The 23,261-nt window shown below is 40.1% G+C and overlaps 1 protein-coding gene across 1 annotated transcript in view; it reads right to left on the bottom strand.

Annotated features, from left to right (window-relative positions):
- The window catches only part of LOC131073517 (uncharacterized), a gene marked incomplete at its 3' end in the record, with an annotated part of 61,897 nt that extends 48,522 nt beyond the window's left edge, over nucleotides 1-13,375 (bottom strand). The window contains 1 exon segment of the mRNA XM_059216067.1: nucleotides 13,345-13,375. Within this exon segment, the coding sequence (XP_059072050.1) occupies nucleotides 13,345-13,375 (31 nt within the window).
- Nucleotides 13,376-23,261: the final 9,886 nt, after the last annotated feature.

The raw sequence follows: 23,261 nt of genomic DNA, 5'->3' as shown, positions 1-23,261 counted from the left end.
CATCAAGGGTTTAGACATGAAGGAGAGTGAAAGTAATGAATAAAAGGAAGCCACCAAAACATGGAAGGAGTAAGATCAATACATTCGAGGCAAGAAGGAAAGAACAAGAATAAACATCACAAGGTCTACATCAAATGCAACACTAAGGCGGAATTCCCAAACAAGAAAATGAAAAGTGAGATAATCAAGAAGAATTACAATCAAACTCTCGTGATGAGTTACAAGATGAGCAAGCTGAGGTGGCGCCTCGTCATCACCAGCTCACCTTCACACATCATTCCAAATCAAGGTGTCTAGATTCAATGCACCCGACTCATACAACAAGGCAGATAACTACCGCATGTGGGCACAAAGTTCGATGTACCTACCCTTGTCATTCATTGGTCAATCAGTCAAGGAAGGACGTGTCATTTTTTGTAAATTTATCATTGGTCAAGCATTAAATGATATGTAATGGGTGTAACAAACCCTAATTAGGGTTTTCATCTTGTAATCTTGGCCATTGATTGTGAATCAATCTGAGCCACTCATTGTAAAGAGCTATATATATAAGGTTCAATTTTCTCATTTGTAAAAGTTAATTGTTGATATTTAATAGTCAATAGTTAGATAGCAGCTAGAGTAGAGTAGGAGAAAAGAAAATTGTTGCCAAGACTTTGTTGCAAGAAGCATATTATTTTCATTTAAGATATGGTGAATTTCATGTGTTTATTCGACATTTGCATGATCTCTACTTCTCATTTATTTTCATGTTGATTAGATGGATGGAAGCTATTATGGATAGTTAATGGCGAAATTCTTATGTTCATACTAGTATTTCACTGATTGTGAAGTATCTTGCGTGATCAACTGAACTCTCTTCATGAACCTAACTTCGATTACTACTCACTCATTGTGAAGTATCTTGCGTGATCAACTGAACTCTCTTCATGAGCCTAACTTCGATTACTACTCACTCATTGATATGCATTGCATTGATGGTGTCTATGTCGTCGGTAGTAATTGGAACATCATTTCGCTCTCCTTAGATGATCGCACTAAACTTTGTGGAGTTGTTGCTTTGCACGGAAAAGCAAAGTCTAGTTGAGTTTCACTAAGTCATCTATAGTTTCTTACATTCTAGGATTAGACTAGCCTTCTAAACCCTATCTCTTATATCATTTTTTTAAAAGTCAGCTAAATTTCCACGTTCCAGCAGCATTCAGACATTCAAGTATCAATGTAAGTCCCCCTTGTGATTCCAGCAAATCACATCACAATCACTGAGTCTATCCATGTATAAAGTCAAAACCTAACTATCAGAACCTTGGAGTCACCTCATATGATCACAAAGTTTAGCATAAGAGGAGATTTTGTTCAAGGGAGGATAGAATACTTAGTATTTTATTTTGTGTTGCATAGTGCATAAAAACACATCAACAAATACAACTAAGAAAAGGTGTACTAATAGCAATTATTGCAGTAATCAAGATGTGTGTTAACACACACTAGGTGCTAACCCTTGGTGAAAGGTTAGGCACATAGGAGCTTGTTGTGAGGTATTCACACATTGCCCCATTGCAAATGGGGACCCCCACTTTTTTCTGCCTTCTAGGTAGCATTAGGGTCCTTAGCTTTTAGCCTTTGTATTTGAAGGGGAGTATAAGGTTGGGTGACTAGGAGTCAAGTAGATAGTCTTGCATGAGTGTGAAGTAAGTAAGTTTGGAAGGTCCAGCTATCAAAAGTTCAATCATGAGTAAGGAAGAATTGCTAGTTTGAAGGTCACTTCAAGTGCTCCTCTTAAAGGAACGAACTTCACTTCATGAACACTCCTTGTGGTGAATTTCTTGCACTTCTGCCACAGAGCGAAAATTCACTATAAGATCTCATCTTGAACAAGCCATCATATATTGGAGTTAAGAATGTAAGTAAAAGCAAGCAAGGGAGAGTTTGGTCTTGGTTTGAAATCCACTTCATGAGCTTAACCTCAGGAGCAAACTTCATCTTCAAAGCCTCAGGAGTGAATTTCACCTTCAAACTTCATGAACTCAAGGTTTGGAGCGAACTTCATGCTTGAGAGGATTGGAGCGAATTTTACACAAAACGAACTTCATGACTTGCTCCCTTGGGGCGAACTTCATGACTTCACGAATTGGAGCGAACTTCATGAGTTCAAGTTTTGGAGGTAACTTCATGCTTGAGAGAGTTGGAGCGAACTTCTTCATGTTGAAAATAAAATAATGAAGGAAATTCAAAAAGCGCCTACTTCATGATCAAACACTCAAGAGCGAGCTTCATGAGTTCAACATTTGAAGCGAATTTCCTACTTCATGAGTTGGGGTATTGAAGCAAACTTCATGAATTGCCACCTTGGAGCGAACTTCATGACTTCGCATTTTGGAGCGAATTTCAAACTTCATGAGTTGCAAGTTTGGAGCGAACTTCATGACTTTGCATTCTGGAGCGAGTTTCATACTTCATGAGTTGGGTTTATCAAGCGAACTTCATGACTTTTGCTGCCTTGGAGCGAACTTCATGACTTGCAAGTCTGGAGCGATCTTCATGACTTCATGTTTTGGAGCAAAATTCATGACTTCACCTTTTGAAGCGAGCTTTATGTTTGGAAAAGACAAGCAAGCTTAGCAAGCAAAGGGATTGAAATAAGACATCATGTGCACACCCCTTAGAGCGGATTTCAAATGCACTTCATGAGTTGCCTTCCTGGAGCGAAATTTTCCAACTTCATGAATTGCCTTCTTGGAGCGAAATTTTCCAACTTCATGAGTTGCCTTCTTGGACCGAAATTTCCCAAGTTCATGAGTTGCCATCTTGGAGTGATTTTCCAACTTCATGAGTTGCCATCTTGTAGCGAATTTCCAACTTCATGAGTTGCCTTCTTGGAGCGAATTTCCAACTCCATGAGTTGTCATCTTGGAGCGAATTTCCAACTTCATGAGTTGCCATCTTGGAGCGAATTTCCTACTTCATGAGTTCACCTTTTGGAGTGAACTTCATGAATGAGGAAAATGGAGCAAATTTTGCACTCAAAGCTTCACGAGCGAAATGGAAGATAACAAGATGAAGAAAATTTGGAATCACTTACTTCATGTTCAAGCATTCACAAACGAACTTCATGACTTGACGAGTTGGAACAAATTTCATGTTTGAGACATTTGGAGCGAACTTTACAAGTATACTTCATGAATCAATGAAATGGAGCGAATTTTACACAAAATGCACTTCATGAGTTCAAGGTTTAGAGTGAACTTCAAGAGTTGAGGATATGGAGCGAATTTCTACAAAGATGAACTTCATGACTTAGAAGATTGGAGCGAATTTCATGAGTTGAGAAAGACAAGAGAACTTAATAAGCAAGGTGATTGAAACAAGCTTCACGTGCACAACATCTAGAGCAATCTTCATCTTCAAATATACATAAGCAAATCTCAACTTCATGTTCAAACCTACATGAGCGAATATCAACTTCATGAATAAGGCTACTTGAGTGAATTTTAACTTCATGTTTGAGATAAGCGAACTTCATGTAGGGGGCTTCAAGAGCAAGTTCGAAAGACAAGGACAACTTAATGAACATCAAGGGTGGAGTAAACTTCAAGGGCTCCTCTTTAAGAGTGAAAAACAACTTCAAGTGTTGCTTCATGAGGGTGAATTCTCTTTATATGCTCTTATCAAACCTATATATCGTGTAATTGATACTTGCTTGTTTGTTTTGCATCACACAAGAAGCATTCACTTACACGAAGACATGAAGGGAGTCACAAAGAATGAATTCCAAAGGAGAGGGACAATGGTGACATCAGAAGTACATCAATACTTCAAAACCAAGACCTACATCAAGCATGATTGAAGAAGCAAATAGTTTCAGAAGAGTTAATCAAAGTTTGCTTCCCATCATCATCATCCCTTTGGGCAAACCGGATAATATTGAGTATCAAGAGATATCTCTCAACATCTCTTCATGATGATGAATCAAATCAAGCCTACGAAGTGCAAGATAAAGGTTGAATCCTAGTCATCATCCCAGTCACTACCTCACCAATTAGGGAAGGTCTACCTCAACATGTCTTGATTCAATGTACCTGACTCACCAGTGATGGCATAAACTCCGAGGCATCTACCCTTGTTATCTATTGGTCATCCTAAAGTGTTGTAATCATTTCATTAGCCAAATTGGGATTGTTGTAACAAACCCTAATTAGGGTTTTTAATGTAAAATCTTGGCCATTGATGGAGATTTAATCCTAGTCATTCGTTGTAAATGAGCTCTCTATAAAAGCTCAGACTCTTCATTTGTAAAGGTTAATAGTTAATAGTGCTAGAACAGTGAGTAGAGTAGTTAATAGCTAGCAAATAGTGAATAGAATAGCAATTAGAATAGAAGTTAGAGTAGGTGAAGGCAAAGATTGTTGCCAAACCTTGTTGTAAAGAACAATTGATTTTATTAAAGTTATGGTGAGTTTGATTTGTTACTTCCACAACTCGCATGGTCTTTGCTTCTCTATTTGCTTTCATGTTGATTAAATTGAGTGGAGGAATTTGTTGAATGTATTCGTGTGGAATTCGTTTTGTCCATAACACTAGCCTCTTACTGATTGTAAGCATGCCTTGTGTCGTCAACTGGAATGATATGAGCTTAACTTCGAATCGTTCTACATTCATTGCTTATGCATTAACTTGAATGGTGATCGATGTTTGATGGTATTGATTCAAATATCTCTAAAATATCCTTAGAAGATTGCACTGAGCTTGTGTCAAATTGTTCAAGTTGATGGTGAGATCTCGCTCAGTAGGACTCCATCTAGTCATTCGCTCATCTTCCTGCATTCTTAGGATTAGAATAGACTCTCTCAACCCTTCACTTTTTGCCATTTTTCAAACTCTAGCTAGTTTAGGATAAAACAAAGCATCACCATATTGAAATATCAGATGATCAAGTTCCAGCAAATCAAGCATTTAGGCATTCAAATGTAAGTCCCCTTGTGATTCCAGCATAATCACATCAACCAACGGAGCTTATCCACACGTAGTGACCCTACATTCATGAACCTTGGAGTCTTCTCAAGTGATCCTTAAGCTAATCTTAAGCATTTGAGAGATTTTGTTCAACAAAGGATAAGATACTTTAGGTATTTTATTTTGTGCTCGCATGTGCGTAAAAAACACATCAACGTGGCTGACCATGGAATAGGGTGCGATCCAAAAGGAAAAGAATAAAAGGACAAATCTAGTCTAACTCTTGGGACAAATAAAAAGAAATTAAGAATGGATAAAAATCAAATAAAAATTTTATGACTGTTGCCCCCCTTTTTAATTTTCGAACCGCCATTCAAAAAATTTCTAAGTGTTTCCTTATTGCTCCATTTTTCAAGCTCCTTGTCGTGGGCTTTATGAGTTTTCAAAGTTATGTCGTGTTGTGACCTTTTTCACACATCGCCTCATTGCAAATGGGGACCCTCTGATTTTCCTGCTTTCTAGGGTTTTGTTAGTGTCCTGTGACCTTTTGCTGCAGTTTCACCAAGCCTTGTCCGATTCAGAGCATTTCAGGCCCTGACGATTGAAAGTTAGTTTTTGCAAGTTATGTGATTCCGAAGTGTGAACACCACCAGAGTGCTTAGAAAAGCCAAAGGATGAAGATCGCAATCGATTTGGACGAATTTGGACAACTTTCTATTTTTAGAAAGTTTGTTTTTTTGCTTTTTCCTATTTTTTAGGAAGTTTTGTTTTTGGCATTTTCAGCCCGATCCCCGGTATGGCTATTTTTAGAAAGTTTTTCCTATTTTTTAGGGATGTCTGCTTTTTGACTTTTCGGGATGCAAACCTAGGGTTTACACTTGTACCACTGACCTGCTTCGACCGGAACTCAAAAATTCCAAGTTTTGACCTAAAAAAGCTAAATCCCTAGATTTTAGGCTTTTTGTTTTTTCGGGATGCAAACCTAGGGTTTACACTTGTACCACTGACCTGCTTTGACAGGAACTCGAAAATTCCAAGTTTTGACCTAAAAAAACTAAATCCCTAGATTTTAGGCTTTTTGCTTTTTTGGGATGCAAACCTAGGGTTTACACTTGTACCACTGACCTGCTTCGACCGGAACTCGAAAATTCCAAGTTTTGATCTAAAAAAGCTAAATCCCTAGATTTTAGGCTTTTTGCTTTTTTGGGATGCAAACCTAGGGTTTACACTTGTACCACTGACCTGCTTCGACCGCAATCCAAAATTTTCAAGTTTTGACCCAAAAAGCTAAGTTCCTATATTTTAGGGGGTCATGGCACCTTCAAAGGATAATCAGCTCAAAAAATCATCCTGATCCTCAAATGTCCTGAAATTTGGCTAAGTCTGGAATGTCATCCTGATCCTGAAATTTGACTAAGTCTGGAAAATTGGAGAATCCTCCAAAAACTAGATTTTGCATTATTAGTCCTAGAGGCCCGAAACCACTCTCAAACATCCTGACAATATATATGAAATATAACTTAAAGTATAAGAATTGAAATACCACTTATACTTAAATGTTATATTTCATATATAGTCTGCCCTCTTGAGAGACCTTCAAAGTCTGCCATGGGTTGGGAGGTCATGTGGGAGCACTCTTCAAAGTCCGCCCAAGCATATGGAGAGCGCCTCAAAGTTCGCCCAAGGTGGAGAGTGCCTCAAAGTCCGCCCAAGCATGTGGGAGCACTCTTCAAAGTCTGCCCAAGCATGTGGAGAGCACCTCAAAGTCCACCCAAGGTGGGAGCACTCTTTAAAGTCCACCCAAGCATGTGGAGAGCACCTCAAAGTCCGCCCAAGGAGGAGAAGCCACCAAAGTCCGCCAAGGTTAGAAGGGTCATGGGGGAGCTAACACCAAAGTCCGCCCAAGAAGGATGTTGCTTGAAGTCCGCTTAGGGGATGGGTTTGAAGTCCGCCAAGGTGGGAGCCTAGCCCAAAGTCCGCCCAAGGTGGAGCACTCTCCAAAGTCTGCTCAAGGTGGGGATGCCATAGAAGTCCGCCATAGGTTAGGAGGCCATGTGGGGGAGGTCTTCAAAGTCCGCCTAGGCCAAGTGATGGAGAAGCCAAGTCTAAAGTCCGCCATAGGATAGAAGGCTATGAGGAACCTTATCCAAAGTCCGCCTAGCCCATGAGAAGCCTTGTCTAAAGTCCGCCAAGGCCATGAAGGAGCAAAGGCTAAAGTCCGCCCCATGCCTTAGCCAAAAATTCGCCTTGATGGAGGCCATGTAGGAGCAAAGGCTAAAGTCCGCCAAAATTTGAAGAAGATGGAGATAAAATTCAAAAATCCACCTACGCATTGAAAAGTCAAACAAAGATACCAGTGATGTCACAAAATCCACTAAGATTTCAAAATTAAATCCAAAATGAAGAAAATATCTAAGGATTATTTAAAAATCCTCAAAATAAATCCAAAATGGAAAGTTTTGTTGAAAGGGAATATTGGAGAATTGATGAATATCTTCAAACTTAAATCAAAATGGAAAGTTTTTTTTTAAAATTAGAAGTATGAGTTGGATGATTTTAGGGGTTTTACTTGAAGATTTAACCTTGTCTACAAATACTTCATTATCAACTTCATTATTACACCAAGAAGTTCAAAGTTACTAAGGAGAGCTTAGTAAAGTGTGTCGAGTTGAAGATCATCTGGAGAAAATTCTAGATATTGCTAGAACTTGGATAATATTTTTTGGCAAAAGGGTTTACAAATTCTGGAGAAAGGCAACTAGTACGAGTAAGAATCATCCAAACTTTTCTGAATTTTCTGAATATTTTGGAGAAAATTCTAGCCTTACTTCTATCCAAGTCAGAGGTGAAATTAAAATTGTGAATTTTATGAATATTTTCCAGAATTTAATAAATGATTTTTTCGAAAATTTTGGAGGAAAAAAATCATTTTTTTTGGCTAAGTATGAATTTTTTTTGAAAGTTTTGACACTTGGTGGTAACCACAACCAGCCTTAAGACTGAGGGTTTTAAGGTGAAAATTCGATTTTTATGGCTAAGTATGAGAATAAAAAATGGAAAATTTTCCAACACTTAGCCATTTCGCAGCCCCGTTATTTTCAAAACTTTGCAAATCATTTTCTAACTTTAAAATTTCATTGTTTGCCTGCAGGCCCTAGACATTATGAAATTCCAGGTAGACAAAGATGCTCCTCCAGAGTCGAGGATGACTTCAAAGTGGAAGAACATCAGCGACACCAACCTCGGACACATCAATTTGAGGGAATTTAAGAAGCGAATGTTTGGTCTGGACAACCTTGTGCCTACCACCATTGCGCGAAAGATGATGAAGAGTGGTATCGTGCATGCTGCTGGCTTCCTCCCCACCATGCAGTGCAATGAACTAGTAGTCGAATGTGCCAAACACTACAACCCAATCAGTAACAACATTGTTGCACCTGATGGAAGAGTGTTGGCGAATGTCAACGATGAGGCCATCAGAGAGGCCTTCAGGATTCCAGAGTACCACAACACAGTGTCTATGACAAAGGACGAAGCTGACAGTCTGTACCAGGAACACCTAGAGGAATATGATGCCATAGTTAACCATTCCTGGCTAGACAAGCCGAGGAAGGGCGCCTCCAAACTCCAAAGAAAGAGCCTAGTGCGAGCATACTTCAAGGAGGACATTGGGGACATGATTGTCCTGCTCAATAGAATAATAGGAAATCCTCAGGGAGCTCCATTCGAACCCTGGATGTATTATTTCATTAATGAAATAATCAATGGAGTAAGGATGATAGACTGGGCCCGGATGATCAGCGACAACCTAGACAGCCAGCTGAGGAACCTGGAGACGAATAGGACTTTCTTCATGAGTTCTTACTTGTTTTATTCATTGGCCAGGACCTACAGATACAGAGGCCTCACTTGCAGAGGAGAAGTTGGGAACAAGGAGAACCAATTTCCAGTCTACGATTGCTATCCCCAGCTCCACATGGAGGAGAACTTCCATTTTAAAAGAGTGAATGATACCTTCCTGATGCATATCACCCAGACACTTCAAGGTGGCTTGCACCAGAGGCTCTCTCAGGAGTCTATGGACTTCATTGGTCGGTTTGGGTGTTGGTACATACAATATCCAAAATTCACTTACCTCTGAATTCAAGGATTCTCCAGGCCTCCATACAAGCTTCTGGCTTACCCTACCAACCGAGTGGTGTTGCTCGAGGTTGTGAGACAATTGGAGGAGTATATAGTGATTCAAAGGGATGAGCAGAAGAAGGCAGGAACGTCCTCACTCACAATTGGTAATGGGCTGGAAACATGTCCATCATCACAAGCTGTTGCAACCGTGGAGAAGGCGCTGGCTTGGTATCCCTTCTATCAATACAAGGCAAGAAAGGATTTCGATCCATTCCATAGAATAAAGAAGATCGAAGGGACAACGTTTGAGCACAGACTGGATCTAGAAGACTACTGGGCTAATGCAGCCGATAGCTTCGAGATCAGGAAGAGATTCTGGTCAAGAATTCCTTTGAGTATGGTGAGAGCAACGGAAGTATTCAGAGTTGCCAATCAGGTAGAAGAAAGCCTAGAACTTCAGCAGCCGGGCTTTGAAAAGATGAAGAATGAACCCTTAGTCTTAATAGATTGGACAAAGGGAGAGAAATCAGATCTAGCAAACCTCATGAGGTCGGTGGTTGAGTACTCAAGGTGGTGGGCGTCTGAAAAGACAAAACAGTTGAAGGCCAAAGGTGTGACTTTGACTTATGAATTAATGGGAGTAGATGATACTCTGTCCGTCGATCTTTGTACCTCCGCCGGCGATGTTCGAAATCCAGAAAGTGTTGGGTCTCAAAAGAGGAAGGAGTTGGTTGGAAGCTCCACAAAGGTCACAGGGAAAAGGGTTGTGGGTGAGAGAAGAGAATCCAGCGAGAGTCACTCCATCCTAAGTGCTGCTTCCATTGCGCCTGATCAGAGTGCAACTGGGGAGCAATAGATGAACATCTGTGCGATTGATGATGAAGTAAGAGTGCTTTCCCAACCAGTTGAGGAAGTAGTGAAAGAGGTCTTCCAAAGCCCAAACAGAGAGCAAGTTGAAGCACCTACAATCTTCTTGGATGGCATACCAGCAAACCCAGGAGAAGCAGATGATGAGTTTGATCGGAACACTGTAGAGCAATCAACCATTCCGGATTGGCTAAGAGCAAAGATAAAGGCCAAGGTTCCCAAGGAGGCCCACTCATCCGAGGAGGTCACCGCAACATTCATGGAGAAGGTGAATGAACCCTCTATAGCTAAACCACCCAAACCCGCCAGGAAGTTTTCCCTAATTCAGAGAGACAATGCCGGATTCAGGACAGTCCAAATAGCAGTGCCCAAAGAAGGGAAGACCAGAGACAATGTCACCGCGGATGATTACAAGGTTACCACCATAGAGCTGGGTAAGCCCACCCAGGACCAAGATGTCCAATACTTTGATGACTCCTGCAATGTTCTAAAGGCAAGGCTAGCTCATGAAAAGGAAAAGCGGAAAAAGGTTGAAGAAGAGAACCAGCAGTGGAAGAAGTATGTTCTCCATCTTACTAGCCCACTCAACCGTGAAGTCCCGACTACTCCACCACAGCCTCTTCAGCAGGGATCAATGAAGGACTATGATGATATGAAGGGATCATACACTCAAGAAAAGGAGTGGATTGCAGACGCTTCGGTACGTGCTGACACCCTGGTAGAAAACTTAGTATCGACACATGAGGCAACTTCTTTGTTGATTGATCGTATCCAGGATCTAGCCTCCTATTGGGAAGAGGTGGATGAAATTCAGAATGAAATACTCCCTCATCTGAAGGTTATCCGAGGCATGTCGAAGAGAAGCTTAGTGGATGTAGGCATCATACAGACAGGAGACACGTACGACTTCGGCACATGGTACTATACTCTGGTCACTCGGATTGAGGTTTTGAAGAAATCCGAGACCAAGTGCTTTGAGACAGAGGCAAGTGTTAGAGAGATCTTGGGCAAGGTATTCCGTGTGGCGTCAGAGATCTAGAAGAAGGAAAGCCTAAGGGAGAAGCATTTACAAGCAAAGAACTTGAGAGCCAGGATTCAAGCAAGCTTCTTCAGGGATTCAGGGATGATTGACAAAGGCGATCTTTCAAAGATTGCAAACTTCCTTTCCATCGATGACAACTTCCACACCCAAGCAGTGGAGTGGGAAGGCATCCTTGCCACATGTGCCAATGATGTGGACGTCATCGACTTCCAAATTGGTGGTTTGCCAAGTGTCACCATGGAGGAGGTCAAGCTCATTGTGTCCAGATACGTTGAATCTCTGAAAGAGGAAAGTGGCCACTCACCTCAGTGAAATTAGCAACTGCGCCACTTGTCACTCTTTCATTTGTTTGAACTGATAGTATTTCGGGAAACCCTAATTAGGGTTTAGGACTTTCAATCTTGGCCCTTGATCGCTATTTGATCTCGGCCATTCATTTATTGTTAAGAAACTATATAAGGTTGCCTCCTCTCATTTGGAGGGGGTGAGGTTTTTGATGTATTGTTGCTTAAGGTCATTTCCAGATAATATATTGCATGTGCGCTACTTTGTAATCTCTATTATTTGAATGATTTGCATAGTTTCAATTACCTCAACACTTAGTTAACATTTATCTAGATTTGCTTTCATTGTTGTTAATTTGAATGAAGGATTTGATAAGTGTCAATTGATGGTGTATCTCCGCTCATACTTTTGGTAAATGGATGATTTCCATTCTACCGTGCAAAGTTAGTCTGAGCCCGTCCCCTGTGCATCCCAACATCTCGATCATAAGCACAACCCATTGAAGATTGCACCGGCTTTGTGTAGTTGTCCCTAGTGTGGCGAAGCAAGGTTTGGTTTCTTGAGAGCACCCAGTTGATACCGTCTCCAAAATTCGTAGGATTAGATTAGCCTTCCTGAACCCTATCTCTTTTCTCCTTTCTTTTGAAAGTCTAAATCCCAAAAAATCCCACAAAAAAAGAAGAGCCTAAATTGCTAAATCCATCTAAGTCCAGCAGTTCAAAAATACTTGTCAAACGTAAGTCCCCAAATTTCAGCATACACTACCCAAGAAGCTATTCCACTAAAGTCGCTTGTTCGCACATATAGACCTTGGAATCAGTAGTGATTTTTAAGGAGAGGATAGAATACCTTCGGGTATCCTATTCTAATGTTTGGTAGATGATAAAACAGACACCAACATGTCCCACAATGTGCCTCTTCTCCAAGCTTGTCGCGGGGTTAGGAAGTTTCGAAAGTATCCGATCACCCGATCTCCATTTGTTTTGTGTTTTGGTCGCTCTAGCGGCAGTTATGGAAATTTGTAAGTCCCGACCTTAGGTTCATAAGTTCATATTTTCCCCGACTGAGCGACTCGTCAGTTTCACCTAGGTCTTGGGGCGCCGCCTTTGTGTCAAGTTGTTGTGCAGACTAACGTTGTTTGCCTTGTCAGCAGGAACAAGCCGAAATAAAGGACCGTTTTGAAAGGTGAAGTAAATGCAGCATTTAAGGCATGTCACATCACTCGAGGACACAGATGGGGTGGCGGATAATTTTTGAACTACCTCTCATTTTTGAGTTTTCACAAAGTGCATTATCTAGCTTGTGTCCATGCATAGTGTGATACAAAACGACTGGGCAGGTGTGCAAGACACAAAAGTAGAACAATTGAACCTAGAGACTTTCCTACAAGAGCTCAAAGGAGGGGGGAGAGCTTCATTGTGGGAAAGAATTCTTCAGTGTGGCTTGGCTTTCGCAGCTGGTTTTCCGGTTGTCGTGCCTTGTGCAGATTTAATAATTGCATGCTCTGAAAGATAAAACCCAAAGACACAAGAAATCCGGGCAGATGGAGGAAGGGTTGTAGCACGGATTAATGTTGAAAGCGTCTCTCGCGCTTTGTGCCTTCCTGAGAGAAAAGCTTCTAAAGACATGTCCATTCTTGTTGGTGAAGAGTATTTCAAAACACACGGAGACTGATATATGAACTGCATTGCCAGAAATTGGTTAAAGTCTGAAAAAGGAGGTAAGTCTCAATTACCCGCCAAGTTGAAAAGAATGCACTTTAAGGATGAAGTTGTTGGGATTAGAGTCCTCCTGCATCGTATTGTAGGGAATGCTTGCACTGATTCTTTTGAGTTCTGGATGTGTCATTTTATTCTGATAATTTGTGCTCCCGAGATTTTTATTGACTGGGCTTCTATCATTAGCTATCATTTGCATGAATAGTTGAGGAATTTCCATCAGTCCCTTGCCTTTCATATGTGTTCATATTTGATTTTCATATTAGCTAGTCAAGAGTCTGCTTGGCCAGGTTTGGAATTGCATCATCCTCTCCCTGCATTTGCACCCGTCCACCGGAAATTTCCCCAACTCACCATGCGTAAGGGTATGCAAGCTTTTTCCCATGTCAACGATGCATTCTTGATGGGTATGGTTAGAAAATTGGAAGGAAACCCTAGTCTATGGATTTCCCATGACTGCTGCTTTTGTGATGAAGTTTGGAAGTTTCTACACCCAATTCAATAGGTTCACATACCTTAGAATTGGGGGTTTTGAGAAGCCTCCGTTGAAATTGCCTCGGTTCACATATGATTATATTGTTTTCTTGGAAGTTTGCCGCCATATGGCTGTAGTGAATGTTAAATATCTAAACATGGGAAAGAAAGGATACTCCTTCCCGTTGTCCACACCTCATTTCTCTTGCAAAACAAATGGTGCCGCTAAGGCCGTGGGAACAATTCTAGAGAAGTTTCATTTTCAATCTCTGCCGTCTAGAAATAATTTTGACAGCAATGGATATGTGAAGCATAATTTGTATGGAGCCAAAGGTTATATGCATTGGCCTGAGCTCGAAGACTTCTGGGAAGATTGTTTGGATGATGTTGAAGTGTTTAAAAGAGGTTTCATGAGGCTTTCTTTGTAGCAAATTCATACTCTTGGTGTTTCTTGAAATGTTCCTAATGATGTGATTGAAGATGAGGTCATTTTGGCCCCAGAATAGCATACTTGTAATGTCCCCTTCTCACTGATGTTCTTTCAGAGGTCCATTAGCCTATTCCTGAGACCCGTAGGCTAGGTGGAATGAGTAATCAGGGTCTAGCATCGATGAAACGAGGACTTACTATTTTTAGTAAGTCAGGGGATGACCGTTCTGGTGCCATTGTCCGACCGAGCACTCCTTGCTTTGCCTCTGGACGCGATGATCATATTTTTCTGAGCATTAATTCTTGACCTACTATTTTTAGTAAGTGGCTGGGTGGCACATTTCTATTTTTGGCAGTAGACAGGGGTCTGAATTCTGCAGCAGTTTGTGGTCGTCTGGGCTCAGTTTCATCTTGGAGGTGATAATGATCAGTACGGGAGACATTTGCAACATAATTAAATATTATTTCCTTTCCTAAGGTTAATATTTAATTAATCTATTTATTGGCTACTGGTTTATTAAATTTGGGATTAATGCCTGTTTAATCCTAAATTTGAGCGAAATTCAATTGTTTTATGGGATGTGAAATATTTTTAAAAGGGATATTATTTCACTTTACATCGCCATTTTTGTGCCTAAGTGTCCAACGTGGGTCCTCCCCCTTCTTGGGAGTGAGTTTTGACTTAGGAGAATGGGCGCTACACTTGGGTCCACATGTAAGTGGAAATGAAATTCAAATGCAAGCGTGAAATTTGGAGGGATGTCATTTGAGTTTGATGAATGAAGTTATAAATATGAGGCTTGGGTTCCCATTTGCACCATCTTGAAAATCTGTAATGTTATGCTGCCGGATTGGCGACAGAACTTGAAGCTTCGGAGTGCGTCTCCCTAGTGCTACCCAGTTTCGTACTTGAAATACAGTACCTAGTTGTGCCTTGTATTCTCCTATCGCTTTCAGAGCTTTGCCATAGACATCTTGGTGTTGCAACGATTCTGGACTTGCTGGTTTTGCCTGTGGCTGAAACACATTTTTGCTCACATCTCTCTGCTGGAGCGTCTGATAGTTATGGGTATTATTCCTATCTTCCTTCCCAGCACTGGCAAATAAGTTTGTAAGTTTTTAGCACATTTGTTTGAGTATTGATTTAATTATGCAAAATCGAAATTCCTAGTCTAGGCATGGGTTTTTTGGGTTGCATTGGGATGCGTGCAAAATAAAAAGAGGGTTGTTTGGGGTGTGGCTGTGATTGGTTGTCATTGTATTGGATGTATGGTGGGATTGGGCTTGATTTGAATCAATTCGGGTAAAAATTGAGTGAGTTATGAGTATTTTCATGTTTTCATGGGCTGCTGGAACTGTACTTTCAGCGTGCAGAGCAGTGTAACAGAAAATTACAGTATTGTGTAGAAATCTGCAGTTAATCTTCTCATCTCATCTCCATATTGTAAGGATTGTTTCAGTAGTACTGAGCATCCCATTCTATCTGCTTTTATTTGTAATTCCCACTGCATAAGTGGAAGAGGCTGGCTTGCCGCCTTCTCAGTTTTGTAATTCAGTTTTCTTTGATAAATAGTCCTCCCGCTGAAATATGCGGTAGAGTGATGTTTTAATGTAATGTCCTCCCGCTGAATAAGTGGTCGAGTGATAAAGTTCAATGTTTTGGTCCTCCCGCTGAAATATGCGGTACAGTGACTGTTAATGTAATGTCCTCCCGCTGAAATACACGGTAGAGTGATTGAACTTCTATTTCTTGTAATCTTTCCCTTGGTCGGTTCACCGCCAAGAAGTTTAGTTTCTATCCTGCTGGGTAAGCAGAAGGGGATGGCTTGCCGCCCATGCAGTTGTAATGTTCAGTTTGTTTATTGATGCTGACGATCCCCGAAACACCGTATGCTCTCACCCTCCCAGTCTGGGCTCTCGGTGAACAAAAGGTGGAAGGGTTCCCTTTAGTTGTTTTTCTTATTACTCTAACCTTAACCGGTAATTGTTGTGGATGAATTGCTATTGGCCTGAAAAAACAAAAAAAAAATTAGTGGGATATTACAATACTCTTGCCAATGCAGTCCCCACAGAAGTTGATTAGTCCAAAGAAGAGGTCTCAGACCTAATGGTTTGCACTGCCCCAGTATTGAGAAGAACACCTAACTATCTAAATGGCAAACGGAAACAACATGTCAGCTCCTCACAAAGTCAAAGGTCGTCATCTCGTAGAGAGCAAGAACCAATTTCCTCTTCCCCTATTCCAGCATCTACGGCCAAGTCTGCAGATAGGTTTCCAACCCGAAGTTCTCAATCAGGTGGCGATGGGGAGAAACCTGAAGAAACTGCTGCTAGACTAAAATCAACCTGTGAGCAGGATGATAGAATAGTGTCGCCCAGAGGGAAATCACCCCTTGCTGATTCTGAAGGTATTTATCAATGGATAATTGATGATCATTCTTTCTTTGATTTGCTTGAAATCCCCTCCTCTCCTGTGTAAAAACCTCCAGCACTATTAATAAAGAGTCAAGGCTTGAAACAGAGGTAGAGAAGAAAAGGAAAGTGTCCACCCCCGTTTCAAGTGAGATAGATACAGTTGCACTACTGCTACAAAGTTCTCTCAAGCCTAAAAAGGCCAAGCAAATGTCTCAAATCATTTATGATCCTATATTTGATCACTAACTCCTAGAGATCGCTGATCCTATTAAAGAGGTGAACGCAACTGACATAACAAAAAAGGATTATAAGATCAGTCATGTGGACATGGGACCTTCTACTTTAGAAGGGGACGTCTACCATGCTGATTTTTCAGTCCGTGCGTTGATTAAGAGGGCTCAAGAACAGAAGAAAAAGAACCTGGAGCTACAATCCCAAGTGCAATCATTGAAGGATTTCATTTCATCTATTATAAATCCTGCAACTGGGGAGGCTTCAAGTTAACATGTGCAGGGACTTGATCCAAATACTGTGAAAAAGATCAAAGGTAATTTAGGACATGCTAAAGTTGTCACTGAATGGATATATGAAATGTATAGAATTGGTGTCAGTTATATAACCAAGTTCAAGGTGTTGTATGTGAATATTTGGAGTTAAATAAAGGAATTGTTAGTTAAGCTACAACAGGTTAGAAAAGAACATGGGAGCATATTTGTGCTTTCGAAGGGAGGTTACTGATCTCACCACATTGAACCTTGCCATTCCAATGACCGAAAAATTAGTAGCACATCCTAAAGAAATTGATCTTACCTGGCGAGAAGCCTTGGAATGGAAAGAAAGGATCTACCATGATTATATCAGTGACATTGATGATGCCTTAAAATGCTATTTGAATGATATGCTGAAAATAAAGAATAATCTTTGTGCTTTGGATGTTGACCTTATGGATAGCTTTGAGGAGAATGTACAAGAACTTGGTGAAATGATGGGCCAGTTCAAGGAGATTTATCAGAAGAATATCAAAGATCCTCAAAATATTTCTTTGGAATCCTTCAAGGGATTGTGTCACTTGCAGATGCACACTACTGCCTTTGAGACTGAGAAGGATGAAAGCACAAAAACATTGCCACTATTGATGGGTTGACTTCAAAATGGAGAACAAGACTGCGCATCACAGCAGTACCAGAGGACCCAAACTTGGAGCCGATCATGAACAGGAACCGTGAGTACAGACAAAGGCTTAAGGCTCAGGAGGTGGCACATGCTAATCAAGAGGTGGAGATCGTTGGTAATAATGAACCGGAAGCTGAATAGGCAGAGGCAATTTCAGAATGTTACTGTTTAAATGTTTTTCTTGAATATTGGCGTGCAAGCCAAAAAGACTTATTTTAAAATAACGGTTGTCTTCAAGAAACCATTTCTCTGAATGTTTTAAATAGTTGGACTTATTTTCATTTTAGGATCTTTTGGGCAAACTTTGATTTACTCTTAAGAACAAAAACTTCTTTAAGTATATTTATGTTTACTGTTTTGAATATAGAAAGTTTGTTGGCGGCTTCAAATATTCGTAATCTTTGAATTATGGTGTGTGAATGCTTTATGTTCTTTTGAATGGTTATCAGTGGATGCATCTATATTTGAGATGGTGAATGGTTTCAGTTTTCTACTGCTGCAAAAATATTATCTTTGAATGGTATTTTGTAGCAATTTAGTTGATTCAAAATCTTGAAAAATCTAAAACGTGTTTGTATTTCATGCATGCCTTTTCAAAGCTTTTTGGTTATAAGCTCTTTCCTTGTTTGCTTTCTGGTTAAAAGAATTTCAGTTAATTTCCATTCATTGAATATCATCCGAAGGTACCTGCCACTTTGTAAAATAAGCAAAGAATCAGTCAGTAAATAGTTTGTTCAAACTGATTCAACTGTGGTTACATTTGTCACCTTTGTGGGCGTGAGAATATAGAGTTAGGTGATAAATCTGTTAACCAACAGATTTTTCGCGACTCTACTGGGGAATATAAAAACCAGTATTATAAAGTATTTGTGGATTAGTAGTCAATCATGGGTTTATCAAGACAGGTTGCCCCTGTGTTGCAACCTAATGTAGATTGGTTGGTCTATAATCAAGAAGACATAGTTATAACTCTTCGACGCCTTGCTTGGGAAAAGAGGAGGATTGATCGTCGATATCACAGAGTTAATGTTGTTTTGGAAAAAGAAGAGGAGTTTGGAGAAAATGTGGTGCGTATGGATGTTGCTCAAGGAGTAGTTATTCTAGCCGAAGAGCTCCACCCTTTACCAGTCCTTAGAAATAATTAAATCTTCCACTTAAGTAGGAGTTGGCGACTCCAAGCCTTATTGTTTAGTTAAATTCTGGCTTCAAAAAGATACACTAGGGCTGATAAGAATAAGAGGATTGTTGATAAAGATTTTGAATTCTTAGAATCTATCAACTTTTCGGCTTTCCCACCTATACAGAGAACTAAAACTGTCAAGAAGCCTCCTCCTCCTCCTAAATCTAATAAACCTCCACCTACCAACTCACATTCCCTCAGCCAAATCCCTATATTGCAAGGTACCACATTACCCCTTCAAGTCTGTTTCCCAATCCCTACTATCCAAGTCATGGCTCAACTTGTCCCATGGGGTTTAGCAATAGGTCCTATCACATTTGCAGTTGGGGCCCAACTCCATGATTTGCCCAAAGGCACCAAGAAAATTATCCCCAAGTTCAATGGAGATGGGAAAATTTCTCTTGAGGAACATTTAAAGGCTTTCTTTGTTGCGTCCTCTATCTTGGCAGTGCAACATGAAGATGTTGCAATGAGATTGTTTGTAGAATCTTTGACTGGTCCTGCTGTTGAATGGTTCTATTCTCTACCTGATGGTAGTATAAATGATTGGAATACATTGAGGACCAAGTTTGAAAGTAGATTTAAAATAGCTAAAGATGATTCAGTTTTGGTTGCTCAATTGGGTTCTATGAAGAAAGAAGTACATGAAACCATGAGAGAATTTGTAGCAAAGTTCCATAAATTGTTTAATAGAATCACCACCAATATGAGGCCCAGGGAGCATTTAATCAAGGCAATGTTTATCAACAATTTACCGCTTGATATAAGTTTCACCATTAAGAGAGAGGGTGCTGCTAATATAGAGGTTGCTCAGACTTTAGCCATAGCAATTGAAGATGATTTGATTACCGTTGGTAAATGGAAAACAAAGTTGCAAACTGGAAAACCACTACAAGTAAATTCCACCAATCCAGTGATTCCGAGATTAGCCAATGATATTATTACCCTGAAGCGGAAGATGCCTAAAGGTACGTCAACTTCTTATCAAGATACTCCAAGAAGGGATATAATTATCAAGGTGTTCAAAATAAAACGCTCTCTATAACTAGTCCAAGTCAGAGGTTGGCAATTGAAGGTCTCCCTTCTTACTCTTCATCTTCAAATGTGAGTAATCATTGTATTTTTCATTTGACACCTGATCATTATGGAAGTACTTGCCCGAAAATGATAAGATATACGCAATTGCTTTCCACAAGTGAGCATGCCACGGAGCCTTATGTTGAGGAGCCCAGTTCATCCAAGGATGTTGGTGTAAATTTCTTTGAGTACCTGCCTGGTAATGTTGATGAGGAAGATGTATTGGTAGAGGTGAATGATCCTAATTGCGCTGTGTTCACTAGGTCACAGCATGCAAAGGGAGAACAAGGTAATTCCTCCTCCACCCCAAGGTTTCTCTTGACTAAACAGAAGAAAGCAGACCAAGGAACTCCCAAAGAATCTCAGGTCAAGGTAACTCCTTCTACTTTTGTCCCTGTTATATTTAACTCTAGTCCCTTTGATATTATTGAGTCTTGTAAGAATACAAAGATCCAAATCTCCCAAGCCGAATACCTAAGGCTTAACCCTAAGGAATTGGACAGGTTAGTCAAATATGTCAAAGAGGGAACCCTATCACCTCAATGTAATGCTCAGTTATCCTGTGATAATGAAGTCAATGTGGAAGAACAAGTTTGTCCCAATTCTAAAGATGACCCTTCTTGTTCGCAAGACCCCTCTGCTAGACCAGAGCCTTTCTATGTCTCTTTGTTTATTGCTGGCTTTAGGTTAAGTAATTGTATTATCGACTCTGGTGCTTCTGAAAATGTAATGTCTGCTCAGGTAGCCCAAGCTTTAGGTTTATCCATTACCTCTTCCCAAGGGAAATGTTATTCTATGGATGGCTCTGCAGTCCCAATCATAGGTCAGATCAAAGACACTCAAGTAGCCCTTGCAGCTTTTCCCAAAAAGAGACTAAAATTAACAATATTAGTGGCCGATATACCTGCCAGCTATGGGATGCTTCTAAGTAGGAGTTTTTGTAAAGAATTTGGGGGGAGAAATTCAAATGGATTGGTCCCATGCTTTGATTCCACTTGAAGGCAAGAAAATGTGCCTTAATCCTGAGCCTAAAGCCAAGTTTACTGTATTGAAATTTGGAGACCCTAGAGCTGACATTTTATTTGTGGAAACCGGGCCTAGCACCTATACGTGTTCATCAAATCCTCATGATAGTTCAGATCAGGTAACCCCTAATCTAAAAGATGAGTTCTGGACACTTGAGTTTGATGGAAGTTGTGCCAATGCTGGATTAGGAGCAGGGGTAGTCTTAGTCTCACCGGATGGTTACAAGTTTCCTTATGCCTTCAAACTAGAATTTGCTAATACCAATAATACTGCAAAATATGAAGCTTTGTTGCTTGGTTTAGGGTTAGCTAAAGAAAAGGGAATCAAACAATTGAAGGTTGTTGGTGATGCTGAGTTGGTTGTCAGGCAAGTTAATAAGGTTTATACTATGAAAAAATAGTCTACTGAAGCATTATAGAAACAGAGTTTGGGGCTACATTGGAACCTTTGATGCCTTCTCAATTGAATCTGTTCCGAAAAGCCAGAACACAAGAGCTAATTCGTTAGTTGCTTTGGCCTCTTTACTCTTGCCCCATCCTGATTTTGTAGATAAGACTTTCCAAGTGGAGGTAAAGTACAGACGAAGTGTCCCTGACAATGTTGATCATTGGCAAGTGTTTAATGATGATAGATAGATAATTGAATTCCTTGAGTATTCTAAGCCTTTTGCTCACTGTTATTTTGAAGGAGGTCCTGATGAGAGTAATGAAGTGTTAGAAGATGAGGTTATTGATTCTGAGGGGAAAGAAGCAGAGGTAGTACAGTTGAAAGGAAATAAGATACCTAAAGGATTGGTCTCTCTTGAGGATCTTTTCAATAGGCATGATCAATATCTAAAGCAAAAGAACAAGTTTGTTCCCACCTCTGCCAAATATGATCAGGTCAACATTGGGACTGAGGATAATCCAAAGCTTGTCTATATTGGTAAATGTTGCTCTCCTACACAAAGGGAGAAGCTGATTACTTTGTTGCTTTGTTATCAAGATGTCTTTGCCTAGAGTTATGCTGACCTAAAGAAATTTAGAAATGGCAGTTTCCAGTATAAAATTCCTTTTAAACTTGGTGTCACACCTTTCAGGCAGAAACAACATACTTACAATCCCAAGATTGTTGATGCCATCTTTACTGAAATTGAGAAGATGTGAAATGCAAAGATCATCTACCCTATTCATCATTCCACATGGATTGCCAATATTGTTCCTGTCAGAAAAAAGAATGGGGAAATAAGAATGTGTTGATTTCCGAAATTTGAATCAGGCTTCCTTAAAAGATAATTATCCCTTGCCAGTCATGGACCATATTTTGCAAACAGTTGCAGGTTCGGAGATGAAGTCTATGCTTGATGGCTTCTCAGGTTATAACCAGGTTGAAGTAGCCCCTGAAGATCAATGCTGGTGCCAAAATTCTTCGTCAAAAGTTCTATTGGCCAAGTATGTTCAAAGATACATATGAATGGGTAGCCAAGTGTGAAAAGTGTGCCATGTTCACTAGTAGACCTCATTTAGCTACATTGTTCTAATGTCCCCACCCTAGTCAGGGACATTGGTTTGAGTTAGCCTATTTTTGGGCCCTTGTAGGCTAACAGGGTATGGATAAGGGGGTCAGTCATGCAGTATCTTGAGGAGTGGTCTGTCTATTTGTTCTAGTTCAGTGTTGAGTTCAGTTCTGGTCTTCGTTTCATCAATTTCTGACATTATATGAGGATTTCCTTGATTTTAGGGAAAAACTGCTAAAAATAGACATGGTCCTATTTTCATTGGCATGGCGAACTGTGGTCCCAGCTTCTGACAGATTCAGTTTCTGAGCAATAATGAGAGAGATATGAATTTTTAAGTGGTTCCACGGGCAATTAATATTTTAATAAAATATTAATATAAAATCACAAAGTGAATCACTTAAATTTATTTAAGTGAAAAAATAATATCTCCTAAGCTAGGCATTGCTTTTAGGGTTAAGTTGGGAACCCTAAAAGCAAGTTATGATTTTTAAATCCCTAATTGCCAAAAATCATACTTTTTGGGTATTTAGGCAGCCAAGATGGAAATTAAACCTCATTAATTGATATTGAGCATTTGACATTTCTTCTAAGCATTTGGATATAACGGCTAGGGTTTGGACCTGTTTTGGAAAGCGTGCATTCTTCAGAATTCAATAGCTTTGAGATTGTGAAATATCAATCGAATTGTTGCAGCTTGGTTGGCTTCATTCAGAAGTCAAATTGAATTAAATTGGGGCAGATTTGGCTTCTTACAAGGCAGATTCGTTGCAGGTTTCCTATTTACTGTTTGTTGTTAATTCTTTTGTGGTTTGGAGGCTTCTTTTTCCCAAACACACAGCTTGCTCATTTATTGGCACCATCTTCCACTGTTTGGGTGTCTTAGTATTAAATAAGAGCAGATCTGAATTGTTTCAGAATAAAAATCAGAACTTTGTAAGTTGCTGATTGAATTATTTTAATTCAATAAATTGGCTAAGGACCTACGGGTATGCTTCTAAA

This window comes from Cryptomeria japonica, unplaced genomic scaffold (assembly GCF_030272615.1).
Source record: "Cryptomeria japonica unplaced genomic scaffold, Sugi_1.0 HiC_scaffold_595, whole genome shotgun sequence".
NCBI classification, from domain to species: Eukaryota; Viridiplantae; Streptophyta; class Pinopsida; order Cupressales; family Cupressaceae; genus Cryptomeria; species Cryptomeria japonica.
Note: the sequence above shows the minus strand (reverse complement) of the source record. Positions and strands in the feature narration are given on the sequence as shown.